At 51.3% G+C, this 18,252-nt stretch overlaps 1 protein-coding gene across 2 annotated transcripts in view; it reads left to right on the top strand.

The window, feature by feature from the left end:
• Positions 1–18,252, top strand: part of Acsbg1 (acyl-CoA synthetase bubblegum family member 1) — a 56,453-nt gene that overhangs the window by 11,977 nt on the left and 26,224 nt on the right. Inside the window, exons 1-3 of one of the 2 annotated variants that reach the window (XM_021643093.2) lie at positions 2,866–3,041; positions 5,583–5,681; positions 6,473–6,573. In XM_021643093.2, the coding sequence (XP_021498768.1) occupies positions 2,992–3,041; positions 5,583–5,681; positions 6,473–6,573 (250 nt within the window). In that variant the 5' untranslated portion in view covers positions 2,866–2,991. Of the gene's footprint in view, positions 1–2,865; positions 3,042–5,582; positions 5,682–6,472; positions 6,574–18,252 lie in introns of those variants that run through there. The other variant, XM_021643102.2, reaches the window with a different exon arrangement.

Below are 18,252 nucleotides of genomic sequence, written 5' to 3'. Positions count from 1 at the left end.
CTCTGGGAATACCTTAGATCAGGCATGCCTTACCCTAATCCTTTTCCAGAGACTACCCGTACCCAGCATATCTTTGCATTGGCCCAAAGCCCTGTGCATGAGCTGAGAACCAAGACTGGACAGCCCACAGTCTGAGTCCCCGTACTGGCCTCCCTGCCCTACCTCTAGTGCTTCACATACAATCATCATGCCTTCCGCCGTACTCAACATTCTCTCTTTGCCCTCTCCAGGCCTGACTCTGATGACACCCCCTCTCCCAGTAGTCTTGAACACATACATGCTCATTGGCCATTAAACACATCTCTAAGCCACATCCAGTTTGCTCACCTCTGCCCCAGTAGCCCACATGCCATCTGGCTCTGAGAAGGTATTAAATCAATATGAAAGGTAGGAGGGAGGACCCTCCCCCCCAGAAGCTGTCGGACACTGAGACAGAGAAGGGTTATTTCCAATTCTGGGAGTAAGGGCTGATTTAAAATTCTGTTTCCTGGTAATTCTTAGTCCCTAAATGCTCAGCGCGTTGGACTAACAAGCCAGCTCCAGGGGAGGTGTGACAGCGGGGGATCCCTCTCTGAGTGGTTCTTGATGCAAGTGGTGCTTGCTGGAGGAGGCCTGTGATGAGTTTTTCACAGGGCTGCAAAGGGGCTTGTATATTTCCCAAGCTCCCTGAACCTCATCAATTCAGAAACTGTATCCAGCCATCCAGGGTACTAAAAATTCAGGCATGAGGCTACCTTTGCCTTCAAGTTAGACAATGCCATCTGTTCCCCACAGACAGACCCAGTGCTAACCCCAGCCATTTCTCAGCCAGCACTGTTGGGGGAGTCAGAGCAGGAGGAAGAAGAATGGACCCCCTCGTTAGCTCTCCAGGTGGGAGGAAAGGCTGGAGGACTTTCATAGATTGGGTTGTCAATAGGGCCTGGACTCCTGAGGTCCCTCCCACAGGTGCCTGAAATACGCAGAAGCCGATGGATGAAATGAGAGGTGGACTTCTAGAAAGTTCTTAAAATGGCTCATCACCAGATTTCAGAGTGAAGAATGAAATGCTCCGGGTATCGCAAGGTAGAGCGGCAGGCAGGGGCCGTTTGGGAAAGGAGCCATTAAAGGATTAAAACTGGGTGAATTATCTTGAAAATGGGGTGCTGGTGGCTTTCTGCCACCCAAGTCAGTCGGCAGAGGGCCTTCTAACAGTCTCCTGCCACCATTGCTGTCTCTGTGCCCTGCTTCTGTGGGTAAATTAGGGTTTGAAATCTCCCCTTTTGCCTCCGGGCTCTCAGCTCGGCCTGGCAGCATTTCGGGTTTGGGGGTTGAGCGCCCTGGGGATAATTAAAGGTGAAGATAGGGTTGAATGTCTGGGGGGGGGGAGAAATAGAGAGATTAGGGAGAAGCCGCAAGGGCGGGAGTGGGGGGGAACCCTTGTTTTAAAGGTTCTAAAGGAGCCACTGCAGCTGCACAATTTCCAGGTGTGGGTGGGGGAGGGGGGAATGGGAAGCTGAGGGCAGGGTCCATGGATGAGGGCTTTCTGAGGTAGTCTGGGCAGAATGGTTGAGTTGGTGGCACATGCACCAGATAAACCTGTGTCCTGGCACCCTGGCATCAGATCTAGCTGTAGAAAGCCAGCTTAAACACGTCGGCTTCACCTCTCACTGGCTGTGTAATGTGGAGCAAACCTCTGGGCCTCCACTCACTCATCTGGAAAATGGGGCTATTAAGCCATTGGTAGAACAGAGAATACAGAAAGCCAGCTCAGAACATTCAACAAGGTATGTGTACTCAGGAACCATAAAAATGAACCCCCCCCCCCCAAAACCAAATTGAACAAACAAGTCAGTCTTCTGGTCCAACCCCAGAGGCCCCAGGGTGGGTTCCCAGGTATATGGCCCAGTAGAAGCGATTTCTCCAAGGCTCCGTCAGGGACCGCAGCCAACAAGCTGCCTCTAGTACTGCACTGACAGGTCCCTGTCCTGCTTTCCGCCCCACTTATGTAAGAAGCACAGAGGTGGGCAGCTGGGGCCCGTGCCATGTAGGTCAGAGGTATCTGGGGCCACACCTTGCCAGGAGCCCCAAGGCGGGCTGGGGCGGGTCCCCATTCATGCCCAGCCCTTGTGGCTCATCACCCGGAACCTGGGCCACTGCGGCAGCCGGTTCTCACATTCACCATGCCTTAGCTGCAGGAGTGAGGGGTGTGCAGCCCTGAGCCTGCGGCCACAAGGAAGAGTAAGGTGAGCGGGGAGCTTGGGGCAGAGCCTGCTAGGCAAGCCCTCTGCTGTGAGTCTCCTGTGGGGGTCTGTGGGATGGGAATGAGGACTGGAGAAAGGCCTCATCTTTGAGACAAGGCAGTCCATATAGACCGAGAGGAAGCCAAGGTCTAGCGTACAGGGTGCCCGGATGGCAAAGTGTGGAGCCAGCCTTCTTTGGGGAGCTGAAGCTGGGTCTGGAGAAACCATTCTCTTCTCTTTGGGGTGTTCAGGATGCAGGGTGGCACTGAGGTGGCATCTCTCTTCAGAAGATTCTCAGGCTTTCTGGAAGGTTCGCCTTTGCCTCTAGGCAGAGAAAGATGAACACTTCAAGTGGCAGAGAGGCTAGTGAATAGTGGTCAGAGGTCTTTGCAGCGCAGGAGTCCTGGACATCTGATTGAGTTGCTCCTGCAGGTGAGCAGTTGGCATCAGGGAATACTGAGCCCGGAGCCTCGAGGCAGCTGTGAGCTTGTGTTGTTCCCAGATTGAAGGAACGTGTGGGTTTGGGAGGCAGTAAATTGCAGTCAGGTGCCCATCCCCAGGAGTGGTGAGTCATGCCTCAAAGGAGGGCAACTGCCTCTCGCCCTGCTCGGCCCGGGCAGTGACTCATGCTGTGTCTCTGTTGCAGGGCTGTCTGGTCGAGTTGGTCCTCTCTGGGGCTGCGGTGGCTTTCCCCAGGGGACACTGTGACACACCCTCTGAGGTTCCCCCTCCCTGCTGGGTGAGCTCGAGGGGTCCCCACCCCGCAGAGACCATGCCAGAGGTGCTTCTTCTCAGGCCTGCCAGCTCCGTCCTGAGGACCGTGTAAGGAACCAGGGTCCCTCCTGCCTCCGGCCTCCGGCCCCATCGCCGTCCCCATCGGGCAGTACTTAGCACAGCACCTGAGTCCCAGACCTGGGTTTAAGGGTCTGGGACTTTTCACCTACTCACGCCCCAACCCCTTCTCACTGTCCAGCCTTCTTACTTCTCAAGAGATCTGTGACAGTTCGCCAGGAATGGTGATGACAGATGACCGCTTGGAGCGCTTTCCCTAAACCATCCTATAGCACAGGACATGGGTTAGGAAATAGCTCGGGTCCACAGGGTGGTGCGAGCACAGTGCACAGCTTGAAAAGTCAGTTGAGCCCCAGCAGAGGGACAGACTCAGTGCTTGGCTGTTTCAAGAACACATCAATCGGGCTACTGCCGAGGGCTAACTGGGAAGAATGAGTGACAAGAACATATAGGAAATGGGTCGTCATGAGGGAGTCACACAGCGGGCAAGAGCTCCCTTAGCTTACGTGTCACATACAGGGATGATCCAATCAATGTTTATTGGGCTCCCACAGCGATTACTCATAGCCAGAGAACAAAGGATGAATTGGGAATGACCCTTACCTTCCAGGAACTTCCCCTGTGTGACCTTCAAAGACCAAGCTAGAAGGTATCAGGGGAATCTAGAGGGCTTCTTGAAGGAAGAGTTAGGGAGGCCAGGGAGGATCCGCATCCAAATGGTTCCCACTTGTTCTGCTGTGGCAAGCCTGGATGACGAGATGAGGTGGAATGAGGGGTGAGAGGAAGGCGGCGAGCAGGCTCTGCCACACGCCTCTGCCCTGTGCATCATATCAAGCTGCTCAGACACACCTAGGTTTTCTTGTTTCCTGTGCACCTGGGGAGATGGCCAGGGACCCTGGGTTTGCTTACGTGAGAAGACTGCTGGGCGAGAACACACAGCCTCCTGCCATCTTGGAATTCTTCCTCCTTGGAATTGGAAACACAGATGGAGGAAAGTCAGCTCAGGCGCTTCTCCTACCATCATTGATATTTTATTGGGGTGACTTCCTCCTCCCGGGAACCTGCTGGCTTCCAGAGCACTGATTTCAGGAGGAGCTTACTCTTCCACAGTGACAGGCATAAACCACAGGCTCTTTACCTCATTGCTATCTGCAGTGTCATCTTACCTGCTGGGCTCAGTCACTGGTCGCCTGTCCTTCTGGGAAGAACAGAGAGCCTAAAGGAAAGCCCCCATTGTTTTCCCTTTAGTGCTGGGGGTTGAGCATGGGGCCTCACACATGTTTGGTGAGTGTTCTGCCACCCCAGGACTCCTTTGGAGAGTTGAAGAGTAGGGCTTTGAGGAAAACATGATCCTGAGCCGTTCCATTCGGGGCTCTCTCTCCTGTCTTGACCTATAGTTGGAGCCCTCTTGTTTCCTATTCTGCTATTAAAAAAAAAAAATGCTGCCTTGCTAGACGTCAACATTGACAGTGGCAAAAACTGAGGCAGGAAAGAGTTAAAAACACACAAACAAAACCTGAGCTTCCTCCAGCAATGACAAAGGAGACAAGCTGTGGGAGGCAGTGCTGAGGTCTTTCATGGGGGTGGATCTTGTTATCCAGCTGAAGCCACTTCTGCCATAGTTAGAACCCTGCGTGAGCAGGAGGGATGCCTCAAGCACTAACTCGGGTGATAGCCTCTTGAAGGGCTTCAGTTTCCAGGGCCCTCGCTAGGGGAGATCAGCTCAACTTGTCTGGAAAATTCCTTTTTTTACTTTTTTTCTTAACCCAGGTACCCCAAATTCTTTAAGCCCAGGACAGGAGGGTTGAATATCACCCTCTGTGGGCCAGCTGCAAGGGTAAGTGAGGTGTCCCCTTCCGCCAAGTCCTGGAGGAAGAACAGGGTGCACCTGAAGGGAGGGAGAGTAGGCTGGTTAGCCGGAGAGTTCTCCTGCGCTGGTACCCTTCCCAGGAAGAGGTGCCTCCCCCTGTAGCCAGAAGGCTCTCGGCAGGATAAGCAGCAGGTGGCTGTCTTTTCATTCCCTTTGTTTAGCTTTGTGAAAGCCAGAACCAGTTTGCCCAAATTTAATTGGGAGTGGAAATGCCTTTAATGGTGGACCTGTTTAGTGCTGCCTGTTAAGATGGAGGGAGATTACAAGTAATTTTGTGGCTCTCCAGTCTGTGACTTTAAAGATGGACAGGGCTTGGCCCTGTTGGCCAGGCCCCATCTCTTGAGGATCCAGCTCACTCCTGGATTTGTTTGTCCCCAAGTGGAGCAGCTTCCACCCAGCAACTCCAGAAAACAGTGGTGTGACAGATACCCCCCAAGTCCGGAGATCCAGAGTATTCAGAAACCTTGGCTTTGTCATCCTTTCCATCCTCTCTGGAGCAGGTGTGCACAAGAAGGAGCCAACTCAGTCCTCCCCACCTGTGCCAGGTTGTCATAGCAACAGAAGGGATGCTCCAGCCCCGTGGTCCAGGCCTTACTCACAGTGTGCACCTAGAAAGGACCATTTCAGTCGTCTCCTTCTTGCCCATCCCATCCCTCTCCCTTCGTAACTTCCTATGTCTTTTGCTTTAAAACGTATCTCAGGTTCTTAAGCAGACTGCTGCCAGGTGGGCCTGGGTGTGCTCGAAAACTTAGTTTGAACCTGCAGTACCAGCAAGGAATAAGGCCGAATGTACAAAGCAGGTAATTGGCCTGGCTTCCTGGGAACTGGGCAGGGATGGGGCTAACCCCACCCTGACAAACAGATGGGACTCCCTGGAGCCAGGGTCATGCCCTCAGGGCATGTATGACCAGCAATACAGGTTGTCCACAGCTCGCTTCCAGTAGGTTCTGTTTACATGGCTATGACGATGCTGTGTTGTACAGCCTTGTAGCCCGGTGTAGTCCTGAGGGTGTGGATTGAAATCCCTCTGCTCATCTACCCAGGAAGGTGATGTGTGGCCAGGTAAACCCTGGGGAGGACTGGGGCTGAGGGGCTGAGGGACAGGGAGGCCAAGATGATGACAGGAATCCGCTTTCTCAGAGCCACCCTGCCTGGGAGACTAGACGGAGCTAGGACAAGCAGAGCCCCGGGCCTTCCCGGCCCATTTCTTCTCCGTGGGGCAATCAGTCAGCATTGCAGGCAGACGCCATGGAGGAGGATGCCTCCAAGAGTTCTAGGAATGTCCACTCTGAGCCTCTCCAGAACTAGCAGGTGTGAAGAACGACAGGGTGGGGGTGTCCCCCAACCCTTAAAGCCGATACTCTCTTAGAATGGAGGCTCAGCATCTCTCAAAGCCAGAGCCCAACCCTTTTCTTGCCTGAGTGAGGACACTGAGGCTCAGAAGGAGACGTAAACTCGCACAGGGACACACAGCAAATGACAGCACGGCAGGATTTGATCTCGTCTTCTCTGGGGGTGGGTGGTTGGCGCTGGAGGAACTGTGACAGAACACAGCGTGCTCTAACCAGTGCTCCCCATCTCCCCCCACCAGCTCCTTAACTGATGGTCGGACACTCCCCAAAGAGTCCCCAAACCATGGTCTTGAGTTCTCCGCTCCAGAGAAGACCAGGGCTGCCTCGTTGGATGCAGCAGGTGAGTCTGCACGCGTGGAGTGTTTGTGGAGGGGGTTGGGGGGGCTGCTGGGATCCACAGAGAAGAATGCTGGCTGAAGGGAAGGGTGCGTGGAAATCTTGCTATGTCCACCTTCCAGGGACCCCATCTAACCCTTCACTCATGGCTGGCACAGCTGCCATCAGAGCCAGGCCTGGTGGGAGGTCACAGGGGGCTGGTTCCTTCCTCCGTAAGGTTGGGAAGGAGGCCAACAATGGGAAGACCCTAGCAGGCAGGGCATGCTGGCTTAGGCTGCTTAAAGACTGAAGGATGGGAAGGAGCCCAGCCAGATAAGCAACACCTTGGGAGTTTGGGCCTAGTTAAGCTGGGGCATGGGGCAGGCAGACGTGTGCAAGCTAGCATGGTTTATTTTGGAAGCTAGATCGTCACATGCTCTCGCAGTGACCTTCCCCTCAGATAAATGTGCCTCAAGGAAGGCAGTTATCATGTACCCTGAAAATTTATCTGGATGATAATATTATATCGTTGCAGCATTTGTTCGTGTTTATCGGGTACGGGACAATATTGTAACAAAAACAGATTTCAAAATTAAAAAACAAAAACAAAAAAAAAAAAAAACTAAACAGTAGGCAGCCAGCTCAACGGCTCCCACCTTCCCACTATCTGTGCTGTCCTTGGGACCCAGCTGTCCCTGGCCTGGGTTGAGCTTTGTGTTGCTGGTCTTTCCAGCAGAGATTTTGCTGGCTGTAGGCTCCTCCTAGAGCAGACAGACAGACAGCCCAGCGGTCACCCCAGTCTGCAGGCCTCTAAGTGGGAGCTGGTTGGTCTTGAGGACAAGTTGCCGTCAAGGGTCGTATTTCAAGTGGCGGTGCGTTTTCTCGTGTGGAAACCCATTTGGGTTCATCTCTTTCCTTGACGTTGAAGCGTCTACAAGTCTGGGAGTGTGCACAGCTGTGTGTGAAGTGAGTCAAGGCAGAGAAGAAGGAGCCATTTCTAAGTCTCTGAACCAGAGTGGTGTTAGAACAATGAACCAAGGAGAGGGTAAGAGGCCCATGGCCTCTGTCCCAAATCATTTTGCCTTGTATATCTGCTGACCGGATTTTGCTGGGACCCCAGAGAGGCTGAAAGACAACAAGACCCAGGTTTCTCTGCTGTGTCACAGTATTGTCATAGGCTAGAGGGAGGTAACTCAGGCCAGTTTCATCAGGGAAACTGAGATATAAAGACATATTTATTTTAGGCATGATAGCACATACCTGTAGTCTCAACCCTTAGAAGTCTGAGGCAGGATAATTGTTCCATGTCTAATGCTACCCAGGGATACATAGCAAATTTCCAGCCAGCCATGTCTCCAAATAAATATAAAGTAAAATAGCCAAAACGCAGTCAAAAAAGTGTAATGCAGAGAGGCCCTGGGCCAGGTCTCTGGGCACTTCATTCTCCAGCCCCTTCACTGAGTGGGCTTGTAGTCAAGCTGTGTCTGGTGGCCTTGGCAAGAGTCTGGCCCGAGGGCTAGAATGTCTTACAGGGATTTCCCCGCCTCTAATGTACCCCCTTGCCAGAGGTAAAGGAGAAGGAGCCAGACCATGCCCTGATTTCAGAGAATGGCAAAAAGCAGAGCCAGCATGAGGCCCAGGCAGCTTTTACCGGCTCCTGGGAGCCTGGGCACCTCACTGGCCTGTTGTCCTCCATCCAGTGCCCTCTCCCTGTATGAACCCAGCTTTCATGTGCAGTTGCTTCCTGAGGCACTTGAAGGGCAGGTGCCAGAGCCAGTAGCTTAGGCCAGGGAAGCCCTAAGGCTCAGAGGTCCCGGAAGTAGGTGGCAGCACTGGCATTCCTACAGTTGAAAGAGGAAGAAAGGGAGCTGATGAGGGAGAGCTCTGAAGGGCATCTGGCTTCCCTGGGAGGCACAAGCGATGCTAGCCTGTGGGCCTCAGTTGCTCAACTGGAATCACAGCCATGCTTAGGCCTGCAGCTGCAGGCACAGATAAAAGCAGGTCTGAACAAGCTGGGCAAGGAATCCCAGGGAGGGTCCTGTCTGCAGTGCCATCTGAGTATCTGGGGACAGGCAGGATAAGGAGAGGGCACTGGAGTTAATGTATGGTGGGGTTCCAGGAAGGGACAAAGCCACCACAACTGGTTTACCAGGGCTGTGGGGGTCTGTCAGGGACAGGTCAGTTGGCCCTGGCTACACTCTCCGCCTTGGGTTCTGGGCTGCGGGGAGGCTGAAGTAGGTGAGCTCCATTCCTGCCCTCCACGGAGTCTCGGCCTCTCTGCAGACGGACTCTTGGGGTCAATATGGAAGAAGAAGCCTGGCCTGCTGCTGAAGGGCTGTGGTTAGCGTGGGCATCCTAGATGTGAAGGACATTTTGCTGTGTTCAAACCCTTACTCCATCAGGCTGGAAGCTGTGTGTGTGTGTGAGAGAGAGAGAGAGAGACCCCATGGGTGCACTCTTAGGGCTATAGAAGGTGCAGAGAACATGAGGAGGGATCAGGACAAGGCACCTAGGTCAGATTGAAAGCAGGCAGTGGTACATCCAAAGGCCCGGGAGGGGCATTTGTGGGATTCAGACAAGATAGAAAGTCCCATAATCTTCCTGTGCAGTGCATGCATGCAGCTGCCCCTCGTTGGACAGCCCTGCGGCTAAGCTCCTGGTAAAGCACTTTTTCTTCTTTCTAGCAACAGAGGGGAAAGGTGCAGGAATCCCTTCCAGTGGAGAAGAGGAACTTTGTGGAGAGGTTTAGTGATCTTCAAACAGACTTTTCTCTGTTTCTCTCCATGTGTCTGTCTGTCTCTCTTGCATCTTACTCACCCAACGGTCTTTGAATCTGGTGTCCACCTGCCTCAGCCTCCTGAGTGCTGGGATGAATGATGTAGGTCTCTGCAATCAGAAGTGATTTTTATCTGAGCCAAACAGCTGACTAGATGTAGAACAGAAATTCTAATAGCCAGTTCTGTCTTTTTGGGCCCTAGACCCTTGCACACAGGAGTCAGGCCAGCCCCATCCTCCCTCCACATGCAGCTCTACAGAGCTCCTGGAGTCTCGCCTTCTGGAGTCAGGGTTCAGCATGGGCCCCTCAGAGGCTCCTTGGTATTCTTGAGTTCCCAAGAGGTTTGAGGGTCCTACACTCCAGTCCCCAGGCTCCCAGGGAGCAGTGGTGCCAAGCCAATTGCTGGAATCTGACCTCCAAACAAAGGCAGCCTTGTGCTGGGGCCTGAGACACATTTCGTTCAGGCCCTTTCTAGGTTAAACATGAACCCCAGCTGAAGAGGGGGTGTGGGGACCTAGGGATGGTAGCTGCCAAAGACACAGACGATAGAGATGCTGACTCGGGTAGCTTTCCGCTCCCTGCCCCTGGAAAATCGCCAGTCCTACTGGGGACCTCCAAGCTGAGGATTGGGAAGTGTGGTATACAGCTCAGTTTGGTCCCCAGGCCAGGGAGCACTTCTGAGGCCCAAGAGATTTGTATCATTTCCTAGTCCCTTAATCTTATCCTAGGGGCATGTGTTGGGCCCAGGCTGGAGCAGCAGACTGGAGAGATAGAAGGGTTTCTACCCTCAGCCTGAGAAGCTCAGAGCCTGAAGCTGGGAGCCAGGAAGGGGCCCTGATGTCACTTTTCGGGAATAGGATTGGGGGAAGTGGGAGGAGCTTCCCTGAGGTCTGGAGAAATGGTGGAGGTGCTTTCTCATCTATGAAATGGAAACAATAGATAATCCCAGCCTGTCAGCCAAAGACGCACCTGAAGGGTCCTTGGAGAGACCTTTCCCGGGGTCAGGGTACTTGGCTTCTCCTGGACGTTCTTCAAACACTGCTTTATATCCTGACCCTCCGCCCTCTCCCGGAGAACTTTCCTTTCAGGGCAGGTAGGAGAGTTCCAGACTTCATTCCTCTATGGAAGGTGATCTCAGCCTAGGCAACTATGTGTCTTCCAGGCTTAAACCCTAAAGCAATAACTGGAGGAGGGGGCTCATAGCAGTTAATGTGTTCATGTCATCAGGGAAAACAAGGCTCAGGGGTGGCAGGCATCTGCCTAGGGCCACTCTGCCCTTGACCATCACAGGGAAGCCTAATGGGCAGGGCTGCCAGCTTCAGAGTCTTTCTTCCCAAGCACACCATACACGGAGGTCTGAACAGGCCAGTCTGACCCACGTGCCTTGTCCTGATCCCTCCTTCTGTTCTCTGCACCTTCTACATCCCTAAGAGTGCCTCCCATGGGGTCTCATCATGTGATTCCCTGAGTGAGAAGACATCCTGGGACTGATTCTCCACAGGTCACTGGGGGAGGGGGAGGGGAGGGAATGCTGGGCCATGCTGTGAGGCTGCTCTGGTACCAGTCATGTGGTCTTGGAGAGACCTCTACGGCTGGCCTGAGAGCCCCTTGTCCTGACTCCCCTTGCCCCTACCCCCACACTTGGCTTCCAAGGCTGGCTATTCGCATAGACTACAGGAAACACCCCCAATCCTCACCCCTGTCTACCCCTCATCTTCCAGCCCCAGTGCTGGTGTTTTTCTCCTCCTGAGCCTGTTTAGAAGCCTTTGTTTCAAAACTCCAGAGCATACACCTCCCTGCCTGCCCAGTACCCTTTAGCACAATGAGTGGATTGACAATTGCCCTGCCAGGGTCAGGCCAAGATAAGAGGCAGCATGAAAGATAGTAGAAGGAACGGGAGGCAACAGACAGTGTGAGGGGACAGGAAAAGCCCACTCCACGTGCCCAGAAGCCTGGCTCTGGGATAGGCAGTACCCCAGTTAGCTGTGGAACTGTGGCTTCCAGCACAGACTTTCTACTAGCTTGGTTCCATTTGCAAGGCAGATGGAGCCTTATTAGTCCTGTCTGGAGTCCTCTCTAGTGGGGGTCCTGGCTGCCTTGCTGGGTGATGGCGATCTCAACTGGCTTCTAGCTATAAAGCGTGGCTATTATTCCAGCACTAACTTTAACTTAAGCATAGCAAGGAGCTGACGGTTTTGCCCACCCCTGTTGGATTTTGAGCGGGATTGGCAGCCCTAATTTCTTGATTCCCTAAGTCTTCCCAGGCTCTAGCAGACCACCCCAGTCAGGGAGACAGATGTACTCACAACAAGCCAGAGCTGGCTCATGATCTTTCTCTCCTGTATGGCTCTGAGCAGCCTACCGTAGCCCACGAACTCTGAACTACCCACCCTCTATTCACTGGCCAGTCTTCCTAGCTATTGGACATAAGACAAGTGCCAGGACCAATGAGATGGTGTCCCAACCCTGTCTTTTACTTACTTTGACTTTGGTTCATCCATACTTCGCCTGGGATTTCTGTCTCACAAGCATCCTCTCTCTCTCTCTCTCTCTCTCTCTGCCTCTGTCTCCCTCTCCCTCTCTCTCTGTGAATTAAAAAAAAACATGTCTATGTATTATATATGTATAGTGTTTGTACAGGTGCATGAGGATACATGTGTGTGCAGAAGCCAGGGTCAATGCTGGGTGTCTGCCTCTACTGCTCTCTACCTTACTATTTTGAGACAAGCTCTCTGTGTGAACTCAGATACGCAGATTGTACAGACTGGCTTGTCAGTAAGCTTAGGAAAGCTACCTCTCTTCCCCCTCCCTGCCCACAGTGCCAGGCTTACAGATAACCTCCCACCATGTCTGGCTGTTTTACATGGGTGCTGGAGATTTGAACTCAGGTCCTCGTGTTTGGATGACATCTCCCCATGCTCCATTTGCTTCTGTTTTAGCTTGATGCAATAACTATGAGTATTTTCTTGTATCATTAAATATTTTAATACCTTATCTTAATGACGATATAGGAATCGCTGATTCCCATGATGCATTGTTCCTTATTGGACGCTGGGGCTATTTCCAACAGAACACAAGAAAGCCCACCTCCACAGCCTTGCTCTATGTGTCTCACTGCTTCGCTTGTGCATCATGGCAGACTCCAGGGACTCCTCACTCCTTCTGGGGAGCAGCACTGCCAGCCACTCGTGGTGTGCCCTACGGTGTATGGTGCCCGTCTCCACAATGGAGCCTGGCCGCGGCTTTGCTTGGCTATGCCTTTGCTGACTTGGGTTCAATCCTTCTAGGAGAGTCAGGAGTGGGAGGTGGCATGTGGGTGAGATGGCTTCAGGAGATGAAATGCTATCTGTGTAGAGGACAAGGGACGGAAAAAAAGTATAAAGGTCCCAGTTCCCCTCTGCCGGGCTGCTTGTGCCTGCTCCTTGTTTCTTCCCATTTCATGTTCTAGGAAGCAGTGTCTAATACCTCACCACCTCAGCCTGCCTGCCTGTTCTCAGCTTGCTTGTCCCTATCTCAGTTGTCTATCCTGGCTTCAGTCAGGCACTTCTGGGAGGGAGGGAAAGAGGGGAGGAGCTCTGGCTGGGTTGCTCATCGCCTACATGGAGGAGTCCAGCTGGACTGACTGTTTGCCTGCACAGTGGCACACGGGCCTGGGAGCAAGCCTGGAGCTCTGTTCTCACTCATATGGCCGAGGGAGCACGACGACCACCCAAGGCCCGGCGCCTGTGGGCACGGTCCTTCTGAGTGCCCTGCCCTGCATTTAGCACACCACACCAGTAGCTAAAGGCCCAGGCTCAGACCTTTTAACTTGTTGCCCAGACACATTACCTTGGCTATAGGGTTGGAGGTCAGAGGAGGGCACAGTGTTAGCACAAGCTTGGGAGAACTCCAGACCTGTTTGCCTCTCTTTCAGTTCCCAAGTCCAAGGGCAGACTTTTCAGCTGGTGCCAGAAGCTCAGGGGCCAGACTGTGGTAGACTCAAGCCAGAGAGACACTGGCTAACCTAAGTCCCACCAGGCCCTACAGTGTGGGGCTTGGTTTGGTGTGTCCTGCCTGTGGGTCGTTGGGCCTGCCCCCACTCCCACCCCCGCCCGCACTCGGATAATACCATGCTCTGCCCTGCCATCATACCTCAGGGACCCAGTGGAGTGGAAAGATAATCTTAGATCTCTTTGCCTCCTAGAATGAGAGGTCACTAGCCATGTGCTAGGAGGCCAACTTATTCTTCTAGAGAAACCTAAGGGCTTCTACTCTGCGCCAGGCTGCTGATACTCGGGATCTAAACAGAAAGCCACCTGATTTGGCAAGCAGGAGAGGCAGGCACAGATATGGCTCGGCACCCAGTTAGCTTGGGCGCGGGCAGCAATATAAGCCTTGAAGTAACAGCATATGTCTCTATAGAAGAGCGGAGGGTCTTCTCACTAGAGTCACAGCATGCACAAAGGTACAGAGGAAGGAGGCAGAGGGGACTGGAGGTAAGGTAGGGCCCCTGAGGCTAGGATAGCTAAGGGAACTCTGGGTGAGAGGGTCTGTCAGAGTGTCAGGAGCTTGAAGAAAGACCTTGAGCAGTTCTGATTTGGGTTTAGAGAGGATACTTTGGAAGCCTGGGGAATGTGGGACATGTTATCAACTTGAAGTCCAAGGTTACCAAGACTATGGGCAAGAGTCACTATCTCTTCCCAGAGGAGATATGGGAGCCATATTTATAGTGAAGCCCGCTCTGAGCGACAGCACACCAGAAGAGGGGAGTGGGAGTGTCAGGCAGTGTGGCTCTGGATCCCACGTCTGTCACTCAGCTCCGCTACCACTTACCCTGCCTGAGACCTAGAGCTTTAGGAAGGTGACAGAGGGCTGAGGGCATACAAGATAGCACTCAACTCATGTGTCCATGGTCACCTCTTCCCGGGAGAAGGGTAACTGGGTCTCAGGGAGGGGAGGAGGCTAGCCCTTTCCCCTTAGGGTCCCTCTTCTGACTAAAGGGCCTACTGGCCTAGCTGGGCCTATGGACAAAGGGGGCCAACAGATTCATGTGCTACCTAGGAAGCCCTGTTCTTGTGGTGTGGTTCCCCAAGGCCACGGCTCTGGCCTGTTTCATGAAACAGCTGGCCTAAGAGGGAGCTGAACTGCAGACCAACCAACTTCCTGTCTCTTCCCTTCAAGAAGGGGGTAAGCTGAGCATACAGAAGCAAAGGCATAGGCTCTGGGAGCTAAAGCAGGAGCAAGACAGAAAATGTTAGATGAAGAACTCTGTTCAAAAGTGTGCATTAAAAAATTAAACATGGGGGCTGGAGAGATGGTTCAGTGGGTTGAGAGCACTGGCTGCTCTTCCAAAGGAACAGGGTTCAATTCCCAGCACCCACATGGCTGCTTATAGCTGTCTGTAACCCTAGTTCCAGAGGATCTGACAACCTTACATCAATTCACATAAAATCTAAAAGTGAAATAAATTATTTTTTAAAAATATAAACATGGCTAGGGCTGGAGCCTAGGGTCAAGAGCATATTCTTAGAATGTGCTTGAGTTTAATCCAAAGCATCAAATCCCTAGCACCAAAACAAAATTTTAAAGACACTTTTTTTCTGATCTAGTAATTCTACCTCTAGAAATCTGTCCCCCTAAAGAGCCTGGGATAGATGATTTGGTAAATGACTACGTTTGATCTGACCCCCATAATTTTTTTAAATAAAAATAAACAAGTAAAAGTTTTTTAAATGTTCAAAAAATACAGGTATATATATTATATATACAACAAATCTGAATATATACATATATTAGATTTCTGGGAACTCTTGGTCTCTGTTTGTCCTAGTTACTTTTCTATTGCTGAGATAAGACACCATGACTGAAGTAACTTATAAAAGAGTATTCCATTTTGAGCTCACAGTTCCATAGTGTTAATGTCCATGACTATCGTGACAGGGAGCATGGCAGGAGGCAGGCAGGCATGGTGCTGAAGCAGCGGCTGAGAGCTCACCTCTCAACCCACAGACACGAAGAAGAGAGGGAGCTAACTGGGAGGTGAGGCCTTTTTGAAAACTTCAAACACACCCTCCAGTGGTATTCCTCGTCCAACAAGGCCACGCCCCCTAGTCCTTCCCACACAGTTTCACCAGCTAGGGACCATGCATTCAAACACTTGAGCGTGAAGGGACCATTCTCATTCAAACCACCACACCATTCCTACTGGGCCTCAGATCCCACCGCTGAAGAGTGGAGCCCTCTTTGGTGCAGGACACCCTCTTCCATTTCTTCAGTAGTCTCTGATCCCTGTTACCTCCCTAACATGGAGGCTTAGGGGCATAATTATTGCCCTTGCATTATAGATTTCCCCCTTAAAGTTTTTTAACTGACAAATTCAAAACGATGTATTTATGGTGGACTGTCTTAAAACATGTATATAGTGTGGAATGACTAAATTGAAACTGTTAACATACATACTACATCACAGACTAAATTTTCTGCACTGAGAACACAGAGCCCACTCAGCCGTTTTTACAAAGGTGTGTTGTTACTAACTGTACTCTCTCAAAGGTGTTAGCTTTTCTCAGACTAGAGACATACCACATTGTTCAGGACCTCCCTCAAAGGCAAAGGAACTGAAGGTACAAATAAAAGCTCTGAGTCTCAAAGAAAGCAAAAGGAAATTAAGTCTGTGCTGTGGGTTTCATGGCAAGTCTCCGGGAGCTCATTCATTTATTATTTATTACTATGTATTATTTATTATGATGCTGACACATGAGCCACAAAGTCTCATGGGCATGTTGAGTTTTCCTTCCTTTGTTATTACTCAAACGGCATGATCTTTCCCTCCCCAACCCTGCTTCTTTTTGAATAAACACTAACTGCGCTGCTGAGCTGTGTTTGTGGCTTACTGTAGGCTATTGTATAAGGTGTGTCCCCAGCAGCGCACAAAAACAACCCAACTGCAACAACAGCCAAAACAAACAAACAAACAAACAACAACAACAACAACAACAAAACCCAACTCCTTTTTGCTATGTTTGAGTAGGAAGGCCACCCATTTTTACAGCACGGGCTTCTGAGCCCTTTCTTTTTTCTTAGGGGAAGTATTCCATTTTTATTATCAAAACAAGAGATTATAAGTGCTCAGCGTTAAGCCCATTGGTTTGGCTGCAGACACAGAATAGCAGTGGAGCGCTTGCCCTAGCATGCACGAGGCCCTGGCTCACATCTCCAGCCCATGTAGAAAAAACAAGAAAGAAAATTCTTGGCTGGAGGGAGGCTTTAGCAATGGATCACAAGACTACAGCTCACCTCTGTTCCTCTTGGCAGCTAGGGAACAGGTGCAGTGGGGCCTGGGCTTCAGGAGGAGATCACCGAAGGAGACCACTTTTTTCTGAGCCAAGCAGTCAGAAGATTCTGCCTCCTGTGAAGGGAAGAGAACTTCTAGTAAGACAGCAGCTGGGTACCTAGTTCCACACACACTAAACACACTGGCTTCTGGGTCCTTGCTCTGTTTGGAAGATCAACAGTCTTAATTTTTTTTTTTCTTCTTGAGACAGGGTCTCATGTAGCCCAAGCTACCTTCAAACTTCCTATGTATCTCAGCATGACCTTGAACTTCTGACCCTGCTATCTCCACTTCATAAGTGCTGCTTTTGTAGGCATATGCTACCTCACTTAGTTTATCTGGTGCTGGAGGCTGACTTCCATGGCTTTGTGCATGCTCGAGAAGCACCCACCCGCTTGCCACACCCCAGCCCTCCTTTCGTTGTTTTAGAAGCAGTTTCACTATGGTATAGTTTATAGACTGTTTAATTCACCTTTTGTGAGTATGAATCCAAAGATTTAAAAAATTGTCTTATTTATTACGTGTATGAAGGTTGGGTTGTGAAGGTTTCATGTTATGCAGATGGGGGGCAATGTGCAGGACTCAGTTCTTTGCTTCCATTGTGCAGGTTCTAGGACCTGAACTCAACTCATTAGGCAAGTGCCTTTATCTGCTGAACCATCTTGCCAAGCCCAATCAAACAATTTTTAGAAATTTACAGACTTGCAGAATCAACTCCATAATTTACTTTTAGAATATTTTCATCAACTCCAAAAGATACCTTAGGCTCGTCTTATGGTCCTTCCCATTCCTGCCTTAGGCAACCAACTCGTCTTTTCCTAGATACTTCTTATAATTGGAATCACAAGACACATGGTTACATCTGGCTTCTTTCACTGAACATGGTTTGAGCTGTCTCCGAGTTCAAGTCAGAATCAGTACTTTGCTCCTTCTTAGGGTGGAAATGAATCTCATTGTATGGCCTTTAGCCATCTCTCTGTGGACATCTGAGTTCTTTTCCTTCTTGAGCTGATAAACAATATTGCTATAAGCATCCACATACGAGTGTTTGTAGAGACACATGTTTTTGTTTGTCTCGGATAGATACCTAGGAGCAACAGTGCGGGGTGCTGTGGTGACTCTAAGAAACTGTTAAGCTGTCTCCCAGTAGCGCTGTGCTACAGCCTTCAATGCCCTCATCCCTGCGCTGCCTGAACACTGCTCCTCTGTCCTCACTAACCCCTCCTACCTTCCATAATCACAGTACAGCCGAGAGGAAGGTAACTTAGTAGGCTCACATCAGGGAGTGTCAAGGTCAAGGTTTGGAAGCCAAGTTACCCTGATTCTCTGCAGTCCATCCTTCTCTAGCTTTCTGGTCCATGGGTGGAACCTGCAAAAGGCAGAGACTGGGGCTGCCAGCCTGGGGCTGCAGGACAGGGCTCACACCTCCACCTAAGGGCAATGGGCTCCAAATAGCCAGAACGGGTACCCGGTTGCGAAAGGTGAGCCAACTTGTTCTGGCTCCTGCCAATGCAGGTTCCCAGTAAAACCTCTCTGGTGCCCTCCCTGGCCCCAGCATGTATTTCTCTGGCCTCATAGTTCCTTTTGATGGCGCTGAGATGTGCTCTCCTGTCTCA

Source organism: Meriones unguiculatus, chromosome 1 (genome assembly GCF_030254825.1).
Source record: "Meriones unguiculatus strain TT.TT164.6M chromosome 1, Bangor_MerUng_6.1, whole genome shotgun sequence".
In the NCBI taxonomy this organism is placed as follows: domain Eukaryota; kingdom Metazoa; phylum Chordata; class Mammalia; order Rodentia; family Muridae; genus Meriones; species Meriones unguiculatus.
The sequence above is the reverse complement of the archived record's forward strand: the minus strand, read 5'-3'. Positions and strand labels throughout refer to the sequence as shown.